Raw genomic sequence first — 13,516 nt, 5'->3', positions numbered from 1 at the left:
TGTGCACACCCTTAGACTCAGTCCCAGACGCTTGCGTTGGCGCGCTGATGTTGCAGCTGTAGTGAGGATTTGGTCCAGGCTAAACAGCAGCTCTGTCCCAGGCAGCACTCTTCCAGCAAGGCCCAAACTTACTGCCTCATGCTGTGCCTATAGGAAGCAGCCTGCTAACTCCCAGTTCCAACAGGCATCCAGTAGCTGCATCCAACAGCCCCTGCACTGGGTCAATGTCCTTGGCAGCAGCCTGGCTTCCCCTTTGGTTCCAAACTGCAAGGAAGAGTCCCAGACTGCTAGGCCTCTTCTTCAGGCACATGGAGAGAGCCTCTTCTCTCTCACAAGAGTCCCTCCTACCTCTTTTGTTCCAAGGGCTCATGCGAATTGTAGTCTGGATTTAAGCACACAGGGTCTTTTCAGAATAAAACAGAGGCCCCTTTGGTAAGAGGACTACAGAAGGAAAAGGGATATGAGCTTATTCCAAAGGCCATTGAAGTTGGACACACACACACATACACCCCCCTTTGGATCACTCCTATTTGAGTAGGATTTAAATAAAAGAAAAATAAGCCTATTTCATTTTTGAAAAAAAAAAAAAAACACACCTAAAAATACTGTGACAAACTTTCAAATCTCGAGGCTCACTCCTGCAAGATACTGAATGTTCTCAACTCCCATCGGCTTCAGTAGTAATCAACGTCAATTCAGATCCTTGCAGGACTGTATCTTTGAAGCACACTGATAATAGTAAGGACATACCAATTCGCAGGAATTCCTAGTCTAATTTTCATTTACTTTTGCTTTCTTATCAGTTTCCTGCTACAGCAACTATTTCCTTCCTTGCTTTTCTCTGGTGTGATATGTTTCAACGCCACAACAATTGCATGCACAAATGATCATTTCAGCCCTTCAATATTCCTGTTTATTTTAATTGTAATACAGACTTTACATAAAGAGAAAATGGATTGGTTATTCAATAATTCTAGGCTCTACTCTTGAAACATTGGTAAAATTGTTCTCTAAAGAAATAATCTATTTCCTGAAATAAAATGGAATTATAGTGTTTCTTTCTATTTTAAAAGCTGCAATGGGCTTGGTTTTCATGGTGGACTGCCATTGCATTTAGATGGTAAGGATTCAATTCACACTTTGCTACACAACCATAAATCCAGAAAAGCCTCAGTTTAAGCCAATGAAATGATCACAGATTTACCCATATGTAACTAAGAGCAGAATTTGGCCCATTTTAATGCATCTTAGCTCTGTGTTTTCCTGTCTTAAGTTCATGGCTAAGTGTATTTTTATATCTCAAAGATGTTCTGTAAACTGACCCTGTACTCCTTTAATTCAAAGTGGCTTCAGAAATCTCCACTTCTACACTAAAGTGAGTAAACAACAAAAAGTTTAAAATAAAAAGGATTTCTTAATTTCTCCATTGAAAGCGACTCATTTCCTCCTGAGTGATCCTCCTTTAACATGTGCAACAATTCTGGTTTTTCCAGTAGATGTATTATCCAGGAAAACATTCCACATCAATGTCAATACAATTCAAAGGGTCAAAGTCCAATTTTATTTGCACCACAGTAGTCAATGGAGTTAGCAATTAGCATAACTAATAGCAGAATCTGACCCAGTGATGCAAGAAAGAAATAATCAGATGCAGAACTCAATGCACCATGAAATTTTATAAATATTAGATCTCTTCCACTGACTCATTTCAGACCTGATCCTTTTAAAAAAAAAAAAAATCAACTGGTGCACGCACACACACCCCTCTCTTACAGGTCAAAGTCTTGAATCGAAGCTAGTTTATAAAAGCCAGCGGTTTCCAAATCCAGATATGGAAATGTTATCCCTATGATGTACCACATCTCACTGGAGCAGGAGAGCTGGAACAATTTGTATAGTGGGGATGGTGAGAGCCACTGTACCAAACTGTAAACCCTGTGGCTACGTCTACACTGGCCCCTTTTCCGAAAGGGCATGCTAATTTTCAACTTCGGAATAGGGAAATCCGCGGGGGATTTAAATATCCCCCGTGGGATTCAAATAAAGATGTCCGCCGCTTTTTTCCGGCTTGGGGGAAAAACTGGAAAAAAGCGTCTAGACTGGCCCGATCCTCCGGAATAAAGCCCTTTTCCGGAGGATCCTACTTCAAAGTAGGAATAAGAGATCCTCCGGAAAAGGGCTTTATTCCGGAGGATCGGGCCAGTCTAGACGCTTTTTTCCAGTTTTTCCCCCAAGCCAGAAAAAAGCGGCGGACATCTTTATTTGAATCCCACGGGGGATATTTAAATCCCCCGCGGATTTCCCTATTCCGAAGTTGAAAATTAGCATGCCCCTTTCGGAAAAGGGGCCAGTGTAGACGTAGCCAGCATATATAATGCAAACTGGTTAAAGCCACAGAGTAGGGATGTTAACAAACATGTATTTGTGTAAACCTGTAGCTGCTAAAAAATTTAACGGTTACTCATTTACATGCAAGGGAGCAGGGGGAAAGCCACTGCTCATGGGGCGCTGGCTTAAAAGCCAGTTTCCTGGTGCTTACAAGCTCCTCCTGCCTGGACCCCTCCCCACTCTGCCTCTGATACTGAGGCAGCAGCGGGAGCTGGTACATGCAGAAAGTCAGCCAGCCATGATGGGCAGGGTGTCCAGCCCAGTGGGCTGAAATGGTCCCCCTACCCACCCTCATTTGATTAGTTAATCAGTTAAACTTAACATTTAACCATTAAACAAACATGATTTTTACATCCCTACCTTTCATAATGAAATGACAACTGAATACAGCGGGATGCAAGGTAAAATTCAATTGCATGCTTTACCCGACCGAGTCAAAGAGTGGTGGCAGATAAAAATATTCTGATGAGATCACATGAAAGAGGCTGGGAACGGGGTTAAAAACATTCCAATAATATCTGGCCTTGCTGAGTGGATGTTGTTTGTAAAAGTATTCAAACAAAAGCTGTTCCATCAGCAGTTTCCGAGGTCATTTACACTAGATTAGACAGTAAAAATTCATCTTTGCTTTTTAGGAAGATATTGATATGTTGTGCCTTTGTTCCCAATGGAAAAGAGAACATCTCAGAGACCACTCACCGAAAACGGAACAGGTTTTTCCTTACAATGTATGCAGACAGACTCAAGAAGTCTTAAAATCAATCAAGTTATAGAGATGGAACAGATCTGTAAAGTCATCTAGTATTTCCTCTTGCTAGGACAGGATTGTCATGACACATTTAGTATTTCATTTAATATTTCATCCAGTATAGTTTTGCACCACCTCCCTTGGGAGATTACACTAGAGCAGTTGTATTCATGCTCTTAGGCTGAGTTTACATTTGCACTTGCTCAACAAAATCTGTGTCATTCACAGGCGCTCCAACCCTGCCATCCTGTGAACAACAAAAGTTTTGCTGCAGCAGGTGCACATGATTTTTACCACCAAGATATTCTCTGAAGCCATATTGACTTTTTTTGTTTCCTTTTATTTTTTCTGCCACATTAGAATGTTGAAACTATCCCTTTGATTACATCATAATCACTAAGGCAGTGACTCAATAAAGCACTTAAATTTGTGCTTAAGTCTCACTGCAGCCATGAATGTGAATAGGGATAGCTATAACTTTAACTGAACTGCTTTCCTGAATACAGGTTTAAAAGAAAAGGCCCAACTCAGTTGGTGCCAATGGAATGTCTCCCATCAAATAGAATCAGGTCTTATGGCCCAGTGTTGTTAGCCCAGAAATAAAAGACTATATGTAACATTAACAACCTTTCAGAACGTTTGGGAAATATTTTAAAGCTTTTCTTATTGTGGCAAAGTTCCAGCCATATCCTGTATGTCCTGCACTTCTAGACAGTTATCATTTGCATCAGAGGCTCACTGTGAACCTCCACACTGCCTCTTACTTTTTCTAGAGGCCAGAGTCACTGCTTACAGAGCCTCTCTCATCACTGGCAAAGTCAAAGGATTGAGGGGAAAACCCCTCTAATCCTGGCCTTCCTTTCCAGGAGCAGACTTTAGTGGCATGGAGAGGGTTGGGGGGAACCCAGGCCCATCCACAACTTGAGGTTCTGGCCCAGGGTTGCCAGATGGTTGAAACAAAAATACAGACCCCCCCCCCCCCCAAAAAAAAACACCAGGGAAAAAAGTCTGTTTAAGGGAAAAAGGGGGTGGGGGGAGGGAGACCAAAATTGCTGGGCAAATATAAATAAATAAAATAAAACAGCATGTCCCCTTTAAGAGTGAGTGCAGGGATAGAAATAGGGGAGTAGTTGAGCACTAAGACCCAGGGGCTTCCCCTTGGTCAGCAGCCATTTTGTGCTGGCAGCCTTGCAGAACCAGGTGAGCATGGGGCTAGGTCACCTCCTGGCCAGGGAAAAAGAAATCAGAAAATACTGGACATTTTAGGTGTCTGGTATTCTCCAACATTTTTTTTTTAAACTAGACAGGAGGCAAAAATACCAGACCATCCAGGTGAATACCAGACACCTGGCAACACTACCAGGGATCCTAGGTAGCAGCAACTGATGGGGTTTTTCCTCTAGCCCCAATACAACAGCTACCTCCCCCAAACACTCCCCTGGTACCTGAGTGCATCTTGCCTGCTTCAGCATAAACACACTTTCCTTCCTCAACAATATACTTCCTCCTCTCAGTCCTGCACTCTTCTCCTTCCCCCTCTCTTGAGGGGAAACCTTTTAAAATAACCCAGAAGGCCTTAATTGGCTGCAGGTGCCTGATTAGCCTGCTGCTTCAGGCAAGCTCTTAATTAGCCACAGGTGCCTACCTGACTTGATTAAGTGGCAGCAGTCTCTGGCAGTTTATTCAGGAAACAGAAAAGCATTCACCCAACTCCCTATATGTCTATCCTCCACCCAACTATTGTAGCCAGCTGCCTTGGGTCTTTCACAATATTCTGGTGCATATGCAACTGCTAATGGAAGGCATATTCGTTTGAATGTTAAGAACCACCTACTGCAGCTTGCTATGCTGAAAATATTAGAAGTCTTATGAAATCAACCTCAAAAGGGAAAACAATTAAATGGGGAAAAAGGTGCAGCTAAGACAATAGGTCCACAGGACTATGCAAAGAAAGTATTTTTTCAAAAGACTAATCTGTCCTTTACCAACCTGATTATTCAAACAGGCAAGTCACTTACAGAGGTAAACTGCAGGAGGCTTTTATCCTATGCTCACTTTAAATAATTATAAAGCAGTGTCATTGAGTGCCTGTCCCTCTGCACCATTTGCCAAAGAGACTGTGGTGGAATCAACAGTGCTGCACATTGACTTCAATGAAGTGATGTTGAGTTACATCAGCCATGGGTCTGGCACCTAAGTTGTAAGCTCTTTGGGGCTAGGACAAGCTAGTCATGTATATGTACAGTAGCACCCAGCAAAACACAGATCTGATCCTTGCACTGGCTCTCTGGGCGCTGTGCTAATCGAAAGGAAAACATAATGGAAACCTCTTCCTAACCCAGTGTTTCATTTCAGTCCCTTAATGTTAATTAACACTTTACATCAATGGGCTGCTGCTGAGAGGTGCTCCCCATGGATCTGGGGGGTCTCCTACTCTAAATCTATATGGTTTGAAAGTCTCATCCTTGCCCGTGGCCACCCAAGTCCATCCTAACAGAGGCAATTATGCCCAGCAAACTTGGAAGTCCAGCTGAGTTTTTATACCCTCCCAAGTTTTTCTCCAATGGAAGGTGAAACTCTGCAAGGTGACAGAGCTGTTCAGACTTCATATCCATTCACTCCTTGAACTTTCTGCTGACAGTGTTATCAAGGGTGCTCAGAAGTGCCAATTAGGAAGACGCTGTATCCCATTAATTAGGAGTGATCCTATACATCATGAGTGCGTCTAGACTGGAAAGATTTTGAGCAAAAGCAGCTGCTTTTGCGCAAAAACTTGCCAGCTGTCTACACTGGCCGCTTGAATTTGCGCAAGAGCACTGACTTTGTAATGTACAAAATCAGTGCTTCTTGCGCAAATACTTTCACACTCCCATTCGGGAAAAAGCCCTCTTGCACAAGAGGGCCAGTGTAGACAGGGAAGTATTGTTTTGCACAAAAGAGCCCCGATGGCTAAAATGGCGATCAGGGCTTTCTTGCGCAAAATCGCGTCTAGACTGGCCACGGATGCTTTTGCGCAAAAGCACTTTTTGAGCAAAAGCATCCTTGCCAATCTAGACGCTCTTTTGCAGAAATACTTTTAACGGAAAAACTTTTCCGTTAAAAGTATTTCCGCAAAATCATGCCAGTCTAGACATAGCCTCTATGTATCTTCTCTTGGCCTTTTAGAGTAAAATAAGATTTTTTTGACACATGCATACACAGAACATGAAATGAGAAGTAATATTCATCTAATTAGATGCATCCAGTGTAAAAGTGTTTATCACTTTAAAGGGAAGATTATTTTAATTCAGTAAGAAAATTACATATTTTAATCACCTATTATTGTCAATATGAATAAACAAAAAAAATAATGTTTTTTCATACCGTTCCCAGAATGCCATCCAAAAATCTTTCTCTAGAGTAGTTAGCTAGCCTTGCTGCACTATGAAATCCTCTTTGCTAATTAAAATGTATTATCACATACTGAGCACTCAGTTTTTAAAGACAAGAAGCATCACAATCTCTATTAACAGAAGAAATAGCTTTACCTTGACATTTATAATTAAGAAAGAAACATTGCTCATAGATTCAATAGTGAATGAGTTAGCAGATGCTCGTTTTTATATAGTAGAAGAGAAAAGGGAATTTATCATGCCAAAATTAAACTACTAGACTTGTCCGTAGCATTCACATCCCAATACTATAATAATTAAGGAGTCATTGACCCACTGCTGCTCGGGTATGTCAACAGGGAATGTTATAGTGAATGTTATAGTGGAAGACTTGCAGGTGTGATGCTGTAGTGCTGTATTGTGGACACTATAGCAACAGAAGGGTGTGTCTTCTATGAAATCCCTCTGAATAGCAGTAGCTAAGTGAATGGATCAATTCTTCCATTAACCTAGCAGGTGTCTATAGAGGGGCTTAGGTCAGGAAACTGTTCCATAGCCCTGAGCTTTGTAGTTAAGATGACTTATATTTTTAGTTAGTATGCAATGTACTTGCAACCGTATTGGTCCCAGGACATTAGAGAGACAAGGTGGGCGAGGAAATATTTTTTACTGCACCTTGCATTTAACGTTGAAGTTTAGAGTATCTATCTCAAATCTGGAGAAGAGCATTGTATGGCTCAAAACCTGGTTGCTCACCAACATAAGTAGGTCCAATGAAAGATATTGCCTTACCCACCTTGTCTGTCTGGGAGAATGCAAACTGCTTGCACACATCAGTGTGACTAGAGACAGCAGCCAAAGTGTCTGGTGCTCATTGGTGTGGGCAGGGTTGGGGATTGGTACACCCATGCTGGGGGAGCTGCCCTGGGTGGGCACTGACTCCTGCGAACAGTGACCCGACATGCTGCTGCTTTTATCACTACAGTTACTGGTAGAGCCCTGCACTTCTGCGGATTTAAATTTTGTATCTGCGCAAGGCACCATAAACCAACCCTCAGATGCTACAGCACCTCATATAATACATTACATATTTTGATTTCTCTTCCATAGATGTCTGCTCATAATTAAGCCTCAACCATTTAGCTGAAATACTTCTACTTCCCACCGATGGAACCTCTTGGTTGATTGGTAGGTCTGGCAGTTACCTTTCACTATGCATTGGTTTCACTTCGAAGCTAAGAAACTATTAGAGCTAATCTTGAAAACATATCATTGTGTTAGCGTCATTGTTCACGGATGCATGGAAAAGCAAATCAAGCCTGTGGTAATAAATTGTAGCTCCTAAAATACTGACTAAACTTGTTTGCAATATTGATTTTGGTGCTAACGATTTTTCTCAGCAGCAGAAACACAGATCAAAACACTGACAATGCTGGAGCCACTGGCAGTGTGCTGCCTGAATAAGGACAGCCATTTGGAGTTCAGTAGGCGAGAGGGAATGCCCCTTAGTGTTTAAAGTGGGGACTAAAAATAGGGATTTCTAGCTTCTGTTTCTCTTTCCACTGCTGATTCATTGTATGGCCATAGGTGAATCATTGAATCTCTTTGTGCCTGTAATAGTGCTGGAGTAGTTATTTGCCTCTTTCATCAGCATGTTGTGAGGCTTAAGGCATGATCTTGCAAACATGGTAGGTTAAAAATTCCCACTGAAGTTCCCCATGTCTAGATCTAGCAGGTCTGGGCCTTTAATTGATTTTTTGCAACTGCTTTGGGAACCTCCGATGGAATACATTAAGGGTCAGGTCTAGTTTCCAATGAAGTCAATGGGAAGATTCCCACTGACTACAATGAGTGCTCGATCAAGACTAAAATATATTATTTAATAGATTATTAAAACCCATTAGTCTTATTTTGATCAGGCTGCACTACAAGGACAGGTCAATCTAAGCCAGTGTTTCTTAAACTGTGTTCCGCAGCACACCGAGACAGTCAGAGGTGTGCCATGGAGAACAACAGAATTAAAAATGGCCACCCTTAAAGGGGCAGGCGACCTTTATTTATTTATTTATTTATGCTCAATAACTTTCCCCTGACCCTTCTCTCCTCCCTTCCGACTTGTTTTTTTTTTCCCCTCAACAAAAAATCCTTGGAGTTCCTCATAAAAAAAATTGTTTGGTGTTCTTCAGTCTTAAAAAGTTTAATAAACACTGATCTAAGCTATGCACTCTGAGTTACATTAGTAGTGTAACTCAAATCGATGTAACTTACATCTGTTTACTGCAGTGTCCACACTTCAGGGTGGGGGAGTCAACAGATAAAGCTCTCCTGTTGACTCTCTTTCCTCATCTTGTTCTGCTGGAGCACCAGAATCAACAGGAGAACGATCAGCCCTCTATTTAGCGGGTCTTTACTGGACTCGCTAAATCAACTGCTGGTGGATCAATCACTGCAGTGTTGATCCACTCATAGTTGAGAAAAGCCCTTAGAAACCTTTTTTTTTTTTTTCTGGACAGGTAGTAACTCAAAGCAATTTTCTGTCTAATAGTTTCATGTAGCTTTACAAATAGGAAACCTGATAAGGATGCAAGTTAGAATTAAGTAGCTTTCAAATCACAAAAGGATATAGCTAAAACTTCACCAGTGATTAATCTCAGTTATTAAAAAACCCCTACATTATACTATTCATTCTAGGTAGGGCAATGGAATTCACCAGTCCTACAAACATAAGTTTGGTTACATTGGGTCAAAATTTAAATCTCAGACTTAGTGAAATGTATTTCTTCCTTTGCATGCCCTGCTACAGGGAAGAGCCTTTTATGCACGGTCATATTCAGAAGTGAAGTTGTATTCTAGAAATCCAGGACACAGTGCAAATCACAATCTCAACTATACAAACAAAATGATGAGGTCTATATTAGCTGTTACAGCTCGAAAGAGAGATCTTGGCATTACCATGGATAGTTCTCTGAAAACATCTGCCTAGTGTGTAGCCAGTGGCAGTCAAAAGAACTAAGATAATGTTAGGATCTATTAAGAAAGGGATAGATGATAAGGCAAAAAATATGCCACTATATAAATCCATGGTGCACCCATACCTTGAATACACTGTGCAGTTCTGGTTGCCCCTTCTCCAAAAATATTAGAATGTAAAAGAATACAGAAAAGGGCAACAAAAATGAAGAGAGACATGAAACAGCTTCTATATGAGGAGTTATTTTAAAAAGCTAGGACTGTTCAGCTTAGGAAAAAAGATGACTACGATGGGGGGTGACAGAGCTTGATAAAATCATGAACAGTATAGAGAAAATGAATAGGGAAATATTATTTATCACTTTGCATCACTAGAGCCCTACCCAATTCACAGCCATGAAAAATGCACCATGGACTGTGAAATCTGGCCTCCCCCCAAGAAATCTGGTTCTTTGTGTGTTTTTCCCTCTCCTATACAGATTTCATGGGACAGACCAGCATTTTTCAAACTATGTGTCCTGATCAAAAGGGAGTTGCAATAGGTTATTTTAGAGGAATAGCGGTACTGCTACCCTTATTTCTGTGCTGCCATCAGAGTAGGGTGGCTGGAAAGCAGCAGTTGTGGGCTGGGTATCCAGCTATGAAGGCAGTGCCTCACCAGCAGCAGTGCAGAAGTAAGAGCAGCAATACCACACCGTGCCATTACTTCTGTGCTGCTGCTGCTGGCAATAGCTCTGCCTTTGAAGTTGGGCTCCCAGCCCATAGCTACTGCTCTCCAGCTACCAGCACTGAAGGCAACACCGCTGCCAGCAGCAGCACAGAATAAGAGTAGCAGTACCGCAACCCCCTTCACAATAACCTTGCATTGCCCACATACACACACCGCCACTACAGTTACAATATGGTACTGTGAAATGTCAGATTTAAATAACCGAAATAATGAAAATTAGGTAAGTTCAGGAAGGTCAATAAATGGCTATTAGTCCAGGTGGCTAGAGACACAACCCCATTTTGTGTGTATCTCTAAACCTCTGACTACCAGAAGCTGGCACTGGAAGATAGGGAATCAATCACTCAATAACATGCCCTGATCTCTTCATTCCATTTTACCTATCCATCTGCTTCTGTGCGCCTCACATAATCGTGTATACCAGTGCGAAGTGGATATAATATGCTACCATTTTAACTTCATGGCATTTTTCACTCACTTCGCAGTAGGTGTAATTGACTACAAGAAGTGTGAGGCAACAGGGAATGGAGCCCACAAGCTTTACACACTCTATACTGAAGGTGGAGGGTGACCAGATGTCCCTATTATATATAGGCAGAGCTGATATTTGGGACCTTTGTCTCATATTGCTTTGCTCTTTGTCTATTCATTACCGGTTGGACCTTCTTGGTCTGGCACCCCAGATATCTATCAGGGATGATCTAGATGGTGCTTGGCAGCTGCCATGAGGGCAGAGGACTGGACTTGATGAGCTCTCGAGGTCCCTTCCAGTTCTAATATTCTGTGATTCTAGAATTCTATGATATGTGCCTATTTCTCCTCTCCACATTCCAGGTTTTCCCATTTGTTATCTGGTCACCCAGTTCAAATGCCAATATTGCACAAAAGAGTCCTAGTTGTGGACCCTAAAGCACTACGACAATGCAAATAATAAAAAAATAATAGTAATGCAGGTTGAACATCTGTGGTCTGGGACTCTCTGGTCCGGCAACATCCGTGGTCCAACAGGACCGTAGATGTTGCTGAAAGAGAGCCCCAGCCACAGAAGTTGCCAGCAGCTGGGAGCTCAGCTGGTCTGGCAGCAGGCAGCCTGAAGGGGCAATGGCCTGGGGGCAGGGAGCCTGGCCAGTGGACCAACAGCTGTGGGTGTGGAGTCCCCAGCGCCCAGAGTGGGGATGCAGCCTGGAGTGGAGCCTGCCAATGGGCCAGGGGCAGAGCACTGGCCAGGCCAACAGCCAGAAGGGAGAGCACCAGGAAAGCCTTAGGCCTGATCTCCCCTGGTCCAGCAAACTCCCTGTTTCAGAAACACTCCTGAGGGTGCTGGACCAGGATGGTCCAACCTGTAATGAATAGACACAGAGCAAAGCAATTAAGCATGCTTCGAGGAAAAGGCTTCTTCTTGCAAGCTAAGAACACCAGAACTTTGCAAGTACTTTTGTTACTCATGCAGTTGCAAGAACTCCAACAGACTTGCACACCACAACGTAGCTTCCATACATAAGATTACCTGCGTACTTCTGCACTGAGGGCAGTAATTTTTGCACCTGCTATTCACATTCAGTCAGTATTCTAAGTCATCTGCAGATCACAATGACTACAACTTCATACAAGATGAATGCTCCCAGGACGTTTCAATACAGCGTACAAACAATTTATATATGCCAGGACTGGAACACACTTTGTTTGTTATACAGGCTTGATGCTCGTGTTCTTCTGCAAATACTGTTTGGCTTTTTATTCAGAGCTATATTATCATTACCATTAAAAAGGCCTGGCAATATTGAATGTGATCATTTCAATCAGAATGCCAATATTCTGCATCTAATTCACTCCTTTCAAGCTTGTTGATCTCTCCCCTGTTGTTAGGGGGGAAATTATTTGTTTTCAAAAGACAGCAAATGCAAAAAAATCTGTCTGCATTATAACTTCAGTGGGAATAATATTGCCCTTTATAAGAAAAAGCAAAAGTAGCTGTGGTGACAATAAATATATGTCACTTATTTAGGAGGCTTGTACAATTTGAATGAACCATTAATGGCAACATGAACATCTTTTTTGGCCTGCATTTGTGTGTATATGATATGACAAGATGTGCTTCTCTTTCCATATGTTCATTAAAATAATGATTCAGTTAATGCTCTGAATAAAGTTTTATTTCTACAGTTACAGTATCTGAGGGAAAATACATCTCCAAGGATTTGATACACAAAATACAAACAAACAATCCTCATGTCTCATTCTGCAGTGATTTGAGGAATCAATGCAGCCTTTGTCAATGCATTTCCTCTATTGTACTGGAGTCCCAAAGAAATATCATGTCCAATCTGCTACACAAATTAAGTTAAAAAGAGCATTTAGAGGGACAAACTCAGTTTTAGAACTCCTACATGTAATAATAATTTTTAAAAAGTGTCTCATCAAAAATCCAGGATCAACCAAAAAGTTTTCAAAAAAATTTAAAAAGAGAAGGATGTTTTAAGACTAAAATATTTAGAGAAAAATCAAGTTTAATATCATACAACCTTTGCCTCACTTTCAATGTGCTTAACTTTAAGCACTCACTAAAGTGCTTTGCTGTATGGAGAGCTCTGCAAAGCTTCAATTTCAGTATTATCTCTGTACCATCAGCTAGACAGCTTCCCATTGTTTTGTGGGAAGCAAGAGACAGAAACATATTTCAAAGCAACAACTTTGTTACTAGAGGGCAATTCTGCATGTTAGTTACCTGCCTAATACTGAGACATTTCCTACCCTCTTCTCTTTTCCAGCATTTCCTTCAATACACATTTTCTTCACCTTTTCTTTGAGAAACACTAACAGGTAAAAAATCATGCCTGTCAAAAACCCAAATCTTTGCCAGCATAAACTGGTGTTCCATTAACTTCAATGGAACTGACAAATTATACTACTCATTGACACTGGCCTGAATTTCTTTCTCACTATTTACACAGCTTTGTTTAGTTTTGGTGTGTCCCAGAGCTCACAATACAACCAGACTAGTCAGTTTTACATTTCCTTCCTTTCACTCCCAGCCCTTGTCTACATGCAGAAGAGTGGGATAGTGGTTTGACCAGTATAGGTACAGCAGTACAACCCCCCTTGTGGGGATTTAGTTACACTGATCAAAGCAGGCTTAGGTGTGTATAGCTTATTCCTGTATGGAAAGGGAAATAAAATATATCAGTATAACTGCATCCACTTTAAAGGGGTTGTACTGATACAATTGCACTAATAAAAACTCATCAAACCCCAATCTATTGTTACACCTGTAGAATGACTGAGTGCAGGCCAAAATGCCTGTTCACAAGC

At 41.6% G+C, this 13,516-nt stretch overlaps 1 protein-coding gene across 2 annotated transcripts in view; it reads right to left on the bottom strand.

The window, feature by feature from the left end:
* Nucleotides 1-13,516, bottom strand: part of ELAPOR2 (endosome-lysosome associated apoptosis and autophagy regulator family member 2) — a 156,801-nt gene that overhangs the window by 131,475 nt on the left and 11,810 nt on the right. Inside the window, exon 1 of one of the 2 annotated variants that reach the window (XM_075926158.1) lies at nt 4,582-4,660. The exons of the other annotated variant lie outside the window; for it this stretch is intronic. Coding sequence (XP_075782273.1) covers nt 4,582-4,608 — 27 coding nt within the window. The 5' untranslated portion in view covers nt 4,609-4,660. Of the gene's footprint in view, nt 1-4,581; nt 4,661-13,516 lie in introns of those variants that run through there. 2 annotated transcript variants of the gene reach the window in all.

This window comes from Pelodiscus sinensis, chromosome 1 (genome assembly GCF_049634645.1).
Source record: "Pelodiscus sinensis isolate JC-2024 chromosome 1, ASM4963464v1, whole genome shotgun sequence".
Classification (NCBI taxonomy): domain Eukaryota; kingdom Metazoa; phylum Chordata; order Testudines; family Trionychidae; genus Pelodiscus; species Pelodiscus sinensis.
This window is presented reverse-complemented; position numbering and strand designations above follow the sequence as displayed.